The sequence below is a fragment of the Neomonachus schauinslandi genome, chromosome 6 (assembly GCF_002201575.2).
Source record: "Neomonachus schauinslandi chromosome 6, ASM220157v2, whole genome shotgun sequence".
NCBI classification, from domain to species: domain Eukaryota; kingdom Metazoa; phylum Chordata; class Mammalia; order Carnivora; family Phocidae; genus Neomonachus; species Neomonachus schauinslandi.
In genome coordinates, this window is record NC_058408.1 from 137,815,456 (window position 1) to 137,828,889 (window position 13,434).

At 42.2% G+C, this 13,434-nt stretch overlaps 1 protein-coding gene across 4 annotated transcripts in view; it reads right to left on the bottom strand.

Moving 5' to 3' along the window:
• LOC110589285 (nebulin related anchoring protein) overlaps positions 1-13,434 on the bottom strand; it is a 70,008-nt gene that overhangs the window by 39,254 nt on the left and 17,320 nt on the right. For 3 of the 4 annotated variants that reach the window (XM_021699812.1, XM_021699810.1, XM_021699809.1), the window contains exons 12-18: positions 12,532-12,636; positions 10,944-11,051; positions 9,813-9,917; positions 4,801-4,899; positions 3,405-3,509; positions 1,596-1,703; positions 1,249-1,350 (exon numbers count right to left, since the gene is read on the bottom strand). In XM_021699812.1, the coding sequence (XP_021555487.1) occupies positions 1,249-1,350; positions 1,596-1,703; positions 3,405-3,509; positions 4,801-4,899; positions 9,813-9,917; positions 10,944-11,051; positions 12,532-12,636 (732 nt within the window). The remainder of the gene's footprint in view (positions 1-1,248; positions 1,351-1,595; positions 1,704-3,404; positions 3,510-4,800; positions 4,900-9,812; positions 9,918-10,943; positions 11,052-12,531; positions 12,637-13,434) is intronic. The other variant, XM_021699811.1, reaches the window with a different exon arrangement.

Consider the following 13,434-nt stretch of genomic DNA (forward strand, 5'->3'; position numbering starts at 1 on the left):
GTGGTGATAGTGATGATGGTGGTGATGGTGATGATGATGACGATGGTGATGGTGATGATGACAATGGTGGTAATAATGGTGATGGTGGAGATGGTGGAAATGGTGGTGATGGTGGTGGTGATGGTGGTGATAGTGATGATGGTGGTGATGGTGATGATGGTGGTGATGGTGGTGGTGATACTGATGATGGTGGTGATGGTGGTATGTGTGGGGGGGAAGGTGGCATGCTATAATAGAAGCAGTATGATGCCAGTAAGCAAGAGTCCTAGGATCTAACGCTACCCCTCCACCTTTATCACTGACTACTATATGACTTTGGGCAAGACACAATCTTTTTGGCCCCAATTGCTCCAACTGCAAATAAGAAGTATCATTTTGTTCTCTAAGAAGAAGCCAAATTCTCAATGTCTCGGTATATTTCATGATTATGCATGTCATAGGACTTGTTCCATAGGCACATCCAAAATGGCAACCCAGATGCCAACTCTCTTATTCTAGTCAAAGCCTGGCTCCTAAATGACTCATCAGGTAATTATATCTGGCTGTACCACGGGAGCAGCATAAGCCAGCCTCCTAACTTGGAGCAACAATTGTAAAGCAGAAACTCAATGCTCATGTGTCCTTTGGGCCTGCTCAACATTGGCAGGGAAGATCTGATCTGAAACCAAGTCTGTCCTTCCCCCAAAGGATTTTGATAAGTGACATTTAGCAGGGTTAATCTCCAGCCATTACAGTTGTTTACAAGCAGCGTCATTTTGATTGGTTGGAGTTTGGATGCCCCAGTTGTTTGCTAACTATTTTGGATATCAAGTGTGTCTCGGCCAAAGGACTCAGCCGGGACATTGCCCACAACAAGCAGGATGCTTAGTGTCTGACTCTCCCCATAGAATTAAGCTCCCCTGGGGAGGAACCTGTTATGTGTTGTTCATTCCTACAGCCCTGGTGTCTTACGCAGGGTCTTGCTTGTAGTAGTTGCTTGGTAAATGTCTGTGGAATAATACAGGTGGAGGGACACCTTTGTACCTTGAGCCGTAGATACCGGTCACCCTTCGGGCCCACACTCCTCATTTACTTTAAAAGAACAGTACACTTTGGCTAAATAAAGAAAGTGAACAAACTTCTTGCTCAAGCCAGGAGAAAAATTGTAGGTGGGAGTCAATCAAAAGGTCCCAGGTGAAGTAGGCCCTGGAAGGACTTTTAAAGCAGCACAAGTCTGAGGAAAGGGTTGAGGGACAGGAAAGAGTTTACCTCACTGCTCATCTTGGCCACCTGCAGAGAATGCAGAAGCCTCGAGTCTGTAGTGCCCATGACTTTGCCTTTCGTTTTCTCATACTCTTCTTTATATTTAATCTTGAGAGAAAGAAGAAAGTCTACGGTGAGGGGAAGAGAAACTTTGCCACCTCAGGGGCTCTGGTATTCACAAGGCAACGGGAACAATTCTGAAAACAACCTCCCAGTCTTTCAGGAACCCAGAAGAAGATTAAAGTCATGGGATGTTTACAACATAAGCAGTCATTATTTTTTTCCGCAGGACCACTGACATTTTTATGGGAACCACTCCTTATGCATTTCTGAGTTAATGAGAAGAAACCTACATTGCTAGCAAGCTCTCCAGAGGCTTTGGCGGCCAGCAGAGAAATAGCATCCAGCTTCATCTCAAATCCTTTCCCCTTGGCCTTCTCCCAGCTTTCTTTGTACTTAACCTGACAAACAGAAACACAGGTGAATAGGAGTCAGGATCCATATTCCTGCCCGAAGTTTAAAAAGACATTTTTTTTTAAAGATTTTATTTATTTATTTGACAGAGAGAGACACAGCAAGAGAAGGAACACAAGCAGAGGGAGTGGGAGAGGAAGAAGCAGGCTCCCCGCTGAGCAGAGAGCCCAACGCAGGGCTCGATGCCAGGATCACGACCTGAGCCGAAGGCAGATGCTTAACGACTGAGCCACCCAGGTGCCCCTAAAAAGACATTTAAAAGAACAACAGGGGCTTCTGGGTGGCCCAGTCAGTTAAGCATCAGACTCTTGGCTTTGACTCAGCTCATGATCTCTGGGTCATGAGACTGGGCTCCGTGCTGAGCATGGAGCCTGCTTAAGATTCTCTCGCTCCCTCTGCCCCTCCCCTCCCCTCTCCCTCTCTAAACAACAACAACAAAGCTGGTTTCTTCATCTGTTTACAGACCAGAATCTTGGGTCATTATCGTCAAAATGGTCATAGCAATTACTGAGACAGTGCATTGATTCCTGAGCTATGGGGCCATGCAGGGCAGAGGTGATGGGACAGAACAAAGAGAAGAGTCATGTGTCCATCCTGGCTGTGTTGTTTCCTGATCATGAGACCATGGGCAAACACATCCTCTCTCAGCCTTACTTTGCCATTTGCAAAAAAGAAAACAAAACAACAACAAAAAACCTCTTATTACCTGTCTCAGGGTTGCTGTGGGGATAAACTGGATATAGAACATGAACACGGAACCTAAGCTGGTAAAGACAAAAGCTATTGATGTTGGCATGGTAACAACACCTACAGGTTATTGACCCTTCCTAAGTGCCTTCTACTCATCAACTGTCAATCTTCGCATTAGGCCTGTGAGGCTCAGAGACATCAATGACTGGATGTAGGTCACACAGCTTAAAAATGGCAGTGCCAGCTTCTGACTCAGGGCATTCGGATACCAAAGCCCATGCCACTGGGTCTCTGCCATAAATAGGTCCTAAGGGTTATGATAGTTGGATAATTCCATATGTAAGATGCTTATCTCAGCGCACAGCAGAAAGCAGGCATTCAATAAATGGTGGTTCCTTTTCTTCTTCTCCTGCCCCCATCTAGGATAAGAAGCCTAACCACAGCCCTCTGGTGACTCCAGGAAGAATCTAGTGGTTAAGATTGATCTTAAAACTTAAATTTTCAGGGCACCTGGGTGGTTCAGTCGGTTAAGCCTCTGCCTTCAGTTCAGGTCATGATCTCTGGGTCCTGGGATCGAGCTCCGGTTCAGGCTCCCTGCTCAGCGGGGATCTGCTTCTCCCTCTCCCCACTGCTCATGCTCTCTCTCAGTCTCTCTCTCAAATACATAAATAAACAAAATCTTAAAAAAAAAACCTCAAATTTTCTCCGCACAGCAAAGCAGCAGTCAGAAGTCACCAGGACAATGATGATGGTGTGTGTGTGTTTGAGCTCATACTGTACACACATTCACATAATAAGAATTAAATTCCTGTGATCAATTTATCCCCAGTGAATGACCACATGCCATGAGACAGCAAAATTCAAAACCAAAACATGATGGGCTCCTTTGATGAACATCTCTCACAAACAGAATAGCCTCTGGTTGTCAGGCCTGGTGCCCTCATCCTCACATTGGTTAGATAAGCTCCACCAAGTTCTCACCTCCATTGCTCGCTCACCTCACTAAATAGTTTGGCATTGGTTTTGGCCTTCATCAGCTGAGGTACATCCTGTGTCAATGTGTAATTCAACTTATTTTTCTCATAGTCAGCACGATAATTCACCTGTTGGATTTAAAATAAACCCACAGGGTAAATGCAAGGTTTTTAGATAGATAGAAGGTGAATTCCGGAGGCAATGCTCTCTTTTTCACTGTCCCCTTGGGCCCATAGCTGAGAAGGAGTTTCTGGAAAGGGCATTTGACAAGGAAGCCTGCAATTTTATGAATGTTTTAAATTAACTGATTAAAGACGTCAAATGAAAAGTAAAACAACTCAAAGGCACACTCAGAGTTGTGAGTTTATAAAAGATTTCCCTGCGGTTACTTCACCAACTCTCCTTTGAAGCACTTGAGAGTAGAGAACTTGTTTTTTGGGTTTTGTTTTGTTTTGTTTTGTTTTTTAAAGTGCCGCAGTGCTGAACATCTCGCTTATACAGAGAGTAGATACTCAAAGAGTAATTACCAAATGGCTGCCCACATTGAAAAAAAAAAGCCACCTTAATCACACACAAAAAGTCAACCAGACATCATGTGATTCTTAGTGGAAAAATACAACATCATTTGAAAAGCATCCTTGCCCCAAAATTGAACCTGAACCTGATCAAACCTATAGATCTGACTACTACTATTTTAAAGAACATTTGGAGGCCAGAGGAACACATGAAGTCCACACTAGGATGCAGTACACAAAGCTCAGACTGTGGCAAACGTAACAGGATCAACAATCCAATTTCTTCAATAAACCACTTGCAAGAAAAGGAAAGAGATAAACAGGAAAACGTAAAGATGAAAAGAATTTTAAAGACCTATCAACCAGTCACAAGCATGGACTTCATTCGGATCCTGATTCAAACTAACTGTAGAACTGTAAAATTATAATTTTATCAGATCATTGGAATGTTAAATGCTAATAGGACACTGGTGATATCAAGAATTATTATTAGTTTTTTGGTGTGATGTATTAAAATTGTATAACATGTTTAATTTTTTTTTATCTTTTAGAGATGCACCCTAAAATATTGATAGATTATATTATTTAATCTCTGGGATTTTCTTCAAAATAACAGAGGAGGGAGAAGGGGATGGGCATACAGATGAAGCAAGACTGGCCATGAGTGGATAGAGGTTGAAGCCGAATGATGGATACACGGGGGCTCATTACACTACCCTTTCTACATTTAAATATATCTGGAATTTTCCATAATAAAAAGTTTAAATTGAGGGGGGTCATCTTGTGGTTGTCACAAGACATATGTCACTGTTAATGAATGCCAAACCCTTGGGGAGTCAGGTATCCAGGGGCCACAAAGCACTTGAGTCCCCCACACCTGGCTGGGGAAGGGCAGGTCACTTACATGACTCAGTTGCTGGGCATTGATTTTGGCTTGGAGAATCTGAGGGGTATTGGTCACAGAGCTGTACTTCAACTTGTCGATGCTTTGCCTGTAGTTAACCTGGTTAAAAAAAAAAAAAAGGACACAAGAAGATGTCACCAGCACTTTTCTTTAAGATTTGCTTAGTTCCCTACCCCTAAGCCCAGCAGAGCTGTGATTCTCCTATTACTAAAAGGACCAAAGATTCCAGTTGGAAACCAACAGACACTCCAAGCCCATAGATGAAAAACAAAAATGATACGTTGAAGAGTGAGTCACTTGAACAGGCAGTGCACACAAGAGGTCAACGAAACTGTCAGTGAGCACAGGAAAAGGTGCTCATCCACACTGTTATTATTAGGAACCAGAGAAATGCATATTAAAACTGCAACAAGACACCCCTCCACATTCGCCTGAAGAGTGAAAATTTGAACTGCTGACGATACCAAGGGCTGGCAAGGATGTGGGAGCTGTGGAAACTCTCACAACACAGCTGGCGGAAGTGAGGGTTGGCACAACCACTTTGGGAACCAATATGGCGCTTTGGCACACACACGTACTCCAAGTCTCCACAATTCTATTCCTAGGTGCGTTCCCAAAGAAAAACACATGCACAAGGTCGCTTTATAATAATTCAAGCTGCCTGTTCTTTTCTATATATGTTTTATACTTCTAAAGAAAAGAGGTTTTTTAAGAAGGGAAAGAAAAATGAAAGAGACAAAAAGTCCAACTGATGCGGTGTCTAAGTGGGAGGCCATGGCACATCAGTGGCTCCATGTGAGGACAGTCTTCACATGTCTTCACCCCGTACACCAGCCCCGCCTGGCCCTCGCTTCCGCCTTGCCAGAGTCCCCAAGAAAAGGGCCCAAAGCTGGGCACTTTCCTGAAAGAAGAAGGGTGGGTGGGTTCAGAAGAGAAGGTGGTGAGCCTCCAGCACCGCCTGGTGCACAGACTTCCGGTTTCCCACTATTTCAAGATACTGGGGGCTCGTGGCTTTTCTCCTTGGAAAGTACAATTTGCCCCTCAGAGACTCAAGGATTATTAGCTATTTGCCCATGAGAAGATATTCATCCAATCATCTTATTTTCCTCCAAGCATGCCTAGGAGCCACTGCAGAGAGAATGGGAACTTGAGCAGAGAGGCAAAGGAACATGTGAGGCTTGAGGGCAGGTGATAAGGGGAGGGGGCGGAGTGGAGCTGAGTGAGGGCCCCAGGCACCCGCACAGGTGGAAGGGGAGCTGGGATGCAGGCGAGTGACGAGCAAGAGCATGAGCCGGTGGATGGTTAATGACCTCTGCCTGCGTGGTCCCGTCATTCATTCATTTGTTCATTCATTCATTCCTTCAACAGTCACAGAGCGTCCACTCTGCGCAGAGTGAGCAAACACAGACACAGCCCCGTCCACGTAGATATCTCAGCTGGGTCCTTGCTCCCAGGACCCCAAGCTGACCCAGTCCTGGAGACCCCTGAGCACCCGCCCCAACACAGGCTCCAGGCTACGCCCTTCCATCAGCTACGCTCTGGCTTTGTTCACGGCAATCGGGTCACTGAACGCCCCACACCCAGTCTTCATGCCTCTGTTTTATTGCCTGAAGCCCAGGACGCCACCCAGGATCCCACACAGTGTGGCAGCTTCTTTAGGCCTATACCACGCCTAAGATCGTCACAGCCCCCTTGTTGTGTCCCCACTATCTACTGCCATCCCTGCCCAGACCTCCACCTCCCGCCTCTGGCCATGCTCCTCCGGCTGCCGGCTCTGCCCTATACTACACTCTACTACCCTTCCATTCGCCGTCTGTCTGGAGTCTGATGCCATTCTATCTTATTGCTGCCTCCGTAGGTGACGGCCCTCCCCAGGGAGTCTTTGTAGCCCAAAGGTCACAAAGTTGGTGACAGCCAGACGGACCACTAGCTGGCTACTGGCGAAGCACTAGTCTGGGCTCAGTGTTTGACCTCATTGTTGGGGAAGTAGTAAGGAGTGGTGGGGACTGTGGCAAGGGACAGCCATTGTTACTCAGCTCTGGGGGACAGTTAGGGTGCAACAATGTGGGGCCCAGCGTGATCAGATTTTCCAGTGATTCCAAACAAACCAAATATCCATATTATTATGTCAAGTCTTGCAATTTTTAAATGCTGACAAATAGTTCAGTATTTTTAGAACCCAGTGACCCAAGTGAAATAGACCTATGCTTCATCTCTTTCTTGTACTCACTCCACTCCTGCCTGTCCCAATATGGGCTAATAATAATCATGGCTTAAAAACAATACCATTACTATGTGCCTAGCATTATTTCAAGTGCTTCACACATCTTAATGCATTTAATCCAACCACCCTGTGGATAGACACTCTTATTATCCCTACCTTACAGTGTGAAAACTGAGGCCCAGAGAACTGAAGTGATTGGCCCAAGGTCACCCAGCTAATGTCAGGATTCAAATTCTAGCATTCTGCCTCCCAAAGTGGTTCTCACCCTCTACACTGTCAGTCTGGTTTGCCAAAGCTAGTGTAGTATGCTTGCAACTATTATTTTACAGATGAACCTGGGATCCCCTGTAGCCCAAACTACCACTGTTTAGACAGGGAAATATATCCTGGGTACAAACAAATGACTTACAAATTAATTTCTAGGACAGGATCTAGGAAAAACAGTGTGTTCCTGACACTGGGACACAGGGTATTTTGTTGGATTCGGAGATAAAGAATAGCATCGCTTTGTGCTTTTTGGTTAGTGGTTCAATGACAGAAGTTTTTGCACATTCTGAGTTGCGGATAAGGGGTATAAAGGAAAAGTAGGAAATATAAAGTCATTTCAATGTCAACCGTTAATGAGATTAGAGTGCACTGGCTTCCTAATGCATTAACTCAGAGGGAAAATTACCATCTCATAATAAAGAGTCTATTAGAGTTCAGAATTGTGCATGATAAAATGTCATGAAAACTGTATTTTTTAAAAGGCATATTCCTTCCCAATAATTTTGCATTAAATCTGTTGCAGAGCACAATTACTCTCCTCTGCAGGACATAATTAACAGTCTCCATGATTAATCACATCCTTGCAACATCACAGATGCTTGGCCATTGCTTCAATCTACTTTCTGAAGGAACTCTTTGCTGAGGATGGAGTCTCATTTTAATGCTATTACTGCTGATAAAATCCATCTGAAGGGAATGCTCTCTAATTAAAGACCCGTGCTTGTTTATTTAATTTCATAGCTATTTGACCACCTTTAGAGCCACCAGACAGAGAGACCATAAATGCTCTTGTAATGGATTCCCCAAACTTCCTGAAGACTTAAGTCCCTACACTAGGGGCGATAAACTCAAATTCACACGGGAGCCAGGAAGGGAAGATGAAGGATAATAAGATAACACTTAGCACCTGCCACTCAGTCCCAGACAGTTGCTCCCATGCGGGAACTAGAGCTGTCGTTTCCAGAGTTTTTAGATATTTCTAGAATAGGTGAAAATATGAATTTTTATACGACCTCCCAAAATCTCTAAATGTTGGTCCAATTATTTTTTAAACATTGTGTGGTCAAACTAAACACCTCTGCAACCTGAATCTGGCTCCTGGGCTTCCAGTTCAGAATCTCCCTCTGCTTCTAATTAATCCTTCTAACCCAGGCTGGTTTCATTCTTCTATCAGACTTGCCCAGGTGAGCAGGCTGTATTTCAGGTGCATAGTTTGATCCACAGCCTTGCACAGACAAATGTAATAGCAAGTCATGTCACACCGGGAGTACAAAGTTGTAGGAATCTCTCTAGTTTGACTGTGCTCTCAAGCATGATTGATGGAGGTCTACGAACAGAGTACACACTCCCATTCTAATGAGGTGCTCTTGGTCCTCAAGTCCCAGGTAATGCATGCAGCAAAAAAGGGAAGGAAGTAGCTTAGGTAGTCAAGTGTAACCTTGGGTTTCATGAAGGTGAAGTGATAAGTCAACCCAATCAAACTTCCTGGGAAAAGAAGAAGCAAAGCTTAATCTCCCTTTATAGTCCTCGACTTCCCATCCTTTGCTTTACTATATATCTGAAAAGCCCATTTCATTCACTAAACTATTGTTTGCCATTGATTGTCCTTTGTTGTCCTATAAACCATGCTAAACACTGGAGATGCCCAGCTGAACCCAACACTGCTCTCACTCCAAGCAAAAGGGAGAACAATGTGAAGACCTACTTACCAGGAGCAAAACCCAAGTCAGTGCTACTGGAGTTGTGCTGATCCCAAAGGAATGTGAAGGAAAGTAGCACTGGGCATTCAGTAAATATATGTTGAATTATTTGTTAAATTATTGATTGGGTAGAGATAACCATCACTGACAAATAACTATGATATGAACTCAGTTCTAAACCACTTTACGTTTTAAGAAAACAGATGACTTTAATCTTTTTCTTTGTGCTTTTCTGTATTTTCTAAATTTCCTGTAATAAACAAATATAGTAAAATTCCTATAATTAGAAAATAATAAATTTAATTAGTTATACTTATTTCACTGGGGCAAGCCGAACTATAGATAAATAAAATCACTGCTATAATAATTAAGAAATACATATACTTTCCCAAATGCTCTTGAGAAAAAAAATTAAGTCAACATTACCTCTTCCTCTCAACTTACAGCCATTTTATTTTACTTCCTTTAGTCCCTCAACATAGCACACTCCAAAACTTTAAATTAAAAAAAAAAAGGAAAGTTCATCATCATTGTTAAGGAAGAGTAATTTTAAAGGTGCCCAAAGGCAGACATATTCTACCAAATTCTAACTGACTGCTGGTTATTTTCAAGATGAAACCAGAGTTGTCCCCACCTTACATGGGAAATCTAACAGTTTCCAAACATGCATGAATGGACTTTCCTAACAGAAGAGTTCCCTTTCTCAATCCCTTCCATTAGGAACTGTTGTATCTTGTTTCTTTCCATCTTGCTACTTAAGAATCACTCCACAAGAAGAAGTGACAAGGAGTAAGAGAAGATGTTCCTGGAGGGGGACTTACATCTTTCAAGGGAACCAGTTTCATTGTTGTTTGATAGGAAGGAGTGAGAGTGGCAGGGTAGTTATAGTCCACAACGTCGTGTTTATAATCAGCCTTGTAAGCGATCTAAAACACAAAGAAAAAAAAAACACAAGAAAAAAGAAATTAGTCCCCACTTTCTTTTGACCTTGTTTGAACGTCATGGGAAACTTTTAAAAAGTAACCAGAAATAAAATTAATTCCATTTCATCACCTCCAAGCAAAATTAAATTATGTTCACACTTTGCCTTTAATTAATTTGAATTCTTCTTAATTAATCCAAAATTAGCTTACTTCCATCTGTAGCACATTTATTTTATCTTTCTTATTAATTATGGAACTCCTTATAGTTTTTGTTAAAAAGTAACACTGGCACATGGGTGTATGATGAAAGAGCTTCTTGGCTAACCCCCCAGAAAATAAATGAAAAGTCAAGAGTCTTCAGAGTATTTAAATTTTTTTTTTAAAGGTCAAATTTGACATTCTCAAGCAGAGGAAATTTGACATTTGTATGTTTTACTAATGAAATTGGTTCCTTTGAAGTGCCCTTTACCTCCAAGATTTACAACTTGGCATTTACAAACCTGTCAACTGAACTGACAATGCCAAGGAGAGATTAAGAGATTCCATGCTATGGGATCTGATACAGTTTTTCACCCCACTCCCTTGGCCAGTACTTGCCCACAGGAGGTCTTCAATGAACACTACAATTGAATAAATGAGTGAACCAACCAACCAACCAACCCCAAATAAATCACAAACGCTTTGGAAGTTTGAGGAATTTCAAATAAGAATTATGTTCATCCATTTCTCTTTATCTCTCAGAAACTGAATGTTTTTCTCACACTGGATCAAAGATAATAGATCTAAGTACTCTTCAAGCCAGAGAAAGCTGAGATAAATAAATTGAAGCTTTTGAAAATTTTCAAGGGTTTTACCTAGCTTTGGTTATATTGGTTAATGTTTAGAAGCTTTTATGGGTCAGTCTTTATACAACAGGACACTGACTTTTAAAAAGGAAGTTTGAAAAAGAGTTGGCTGAATTCCTCCTATTTTATCTCCCTCCACCCCAATATGTCCCCAGACCTATAGGCCCTTCAAAATTGGACTCACGTTGCTTGCCAAGCTTCCAACCTTCATAGCATGGAGAGTCCGTCTGTCCATACCAACTCCTTCATAGTGGCCTCTCATGTGGTTCTGGTAATTTTCCTTATATTTATTCTACATGGAAACACAAAACAGTCAATAAAAGATTTCTCTTCCCAACTTGTTGAAGATCAACTACTCATCATAATGCACTAAATTGGAAATATAAATGATTAAATAGAACCTATTTAAGTAGTCAGTGCATCACTGAATAAAAAATAAGCCAAACCTTCATTTAAAAAACCACTTAAATTTCAAGCAAGCACAAGAAGATGGAGGGAGACAAGCACATAAGCACACAACCAAACATAGGATCTGGTGAGTACAGACAGCACAAAACAGACCCAATTTTCTTTTTAACATTTTCACTTGTAAATGTGTCAGATTTTTCCCGTGTGAAAACCTCCCATGAGTGGGGTGGGGGGCTCTCCAATGGACAAGACTGATCATGCAGACACTGGGTACAAAGCCCCACGCTAGGGGCTTGTACAAATCACTGTGTGCTATTACCTCCGTTTCTAATTATATGAAGAATAGAACCTGAGCTTTGCCAAATTCTGTGTTTTTACACCACAAATCAGTGGCTACTAAAACCATGTGAAATAAGGATGTCATGTCCCAAATGCATCTTACCAAATGAAGGGAAAACCAAAACAGGATGCCAAGAAGTCATAAATAGGAAAATCTGGGTAGCTTCTAATGAAGCTGCATTAAAATCACCTACCTGGGAGGCCACTGACTTTCTAGGCATGGAGATTGTTTAAACAAATACTATTAACATGTATCAGACACGATTCTACTCAGTTCATCTTCACAAGGACTCCATGAGAAGGAAGGACTTAGTATCATCCCCATTTTACACATGGACAAAGTGGCTCGGGGGTGCTTAAACAACTTGCCCAAAGTCGAACATTTGACTAACCACGGAGCCAGGTCTGTCAGCTCCAAAGCTGGTGCTCTTCACCACTACATGTAGGCAAAACAAATTCCTCTCTGAGCCTTACGAAGTCCCTCATGATCTTAAATTTTACTACAGTATGCAGCGAAGCAGAAATAAAATCACATCATCTAGTATAGGTCCTTGATGTTCTCAAGGAAACATCTCCAGAACTTCTCTGAGAATTTCCAAATTTGCAAATGCCATCTGTTTCTCTGTAAAACCAGGAAAGCAATCTGGGTCCCCAGGTTAAATGAGATCAGACATGAACTAAGAAGCACAAAGTTGCATTGAGAGGGGATGTCGCATGCTCAGCCAGGCTCCCCTGCCAGCATTCACCACCAGGAGCCCCTGATACTGCTACACAGGAAGAACACAAGAGGAGAGGTGCTGCCATTAAGGATTCAAGGTCAAGTGTGTGGTGGGGGATGGGACAGAATTTAACACTATGTGGACTAATCCCTGCAGGCAATCTTGATCAAAACTCTTAGGTATTTGTGCCCAAGAGGCCATGCTTCTCTGAGACAAACAGATTTTTCACATAGACTGTCTCTTAAGAGACCTAGGAATTAGCTCATAAAAAAAGTCCAAAGAAATGCTTAGGTGTTAAAAACTCACATCACTGGTGAATTTTGAGATCTTGCTCACGTTCCTGAATTGAGGTGTCTCACAGTAGTTGATACTGTGACCTTTACTACTTCCCAGGTTCTTCTTATATTCCACCTTGGAAACCAAAACACCAAATGCACGATAGAACCAAGCCCAAAGCCACTCTTGAAAATGTCACCAGGACTTTACTAGGATATTTTTAGAAAACTTTCAACCCAACATTTAAAAATACCAGGCATAGGACACTCGAAATTAACAGTACGTTTCCTGTCAAATAATAAATAAGTAAATCATCAGTTTGGTTCTGAAAATTAAAGATATATGGTCCCTTCCAAGAGAAAATCCAGTAAGAGATCATACAGCCCAAGAAGTGGCAAAATGGGTTTTAGAAATTAGGACGGCGGTTACTCTTGAGGGAAAGTGTCTGGGGGATTGTGGGGGGTATGTCTGAGTCATGTTCTGTTTCTTGATCTGGGTGCTAGCGTTGTGTCCACTTGCAGAAATCTTCCCCATTATGGACATATGGCATTTACATTTCACCATATGTACACTTAAATAAAATTTAACCCAAAAAGTTACTTTACAAAGGAGTATAATAAATGAGACCACTCATAGATGCACAGAGCGTCTTCTAATTTTAAACAGGTTGGCTAGTTGAGCTCCCCTGGGTAACTCATCCCCTGGATGTAAGATGTGAGGTTATAGTTATTGAATAAACCCCAAGTCATCCCTGGTAATTGGAGGAGGCAGCTGAAGGCTGATTACCACGAATAGAGCATGACTGGTTTGTCCTACTGGATGTTTATAAGGGCAAAAGGAAATTTTTGGATTTCCTACAATTAGATGACCTACTTATGGTTATAAGGTCAAAAATAAATTGAAGGTTCTCTTGTGACCTCTTACCAAAAAAAA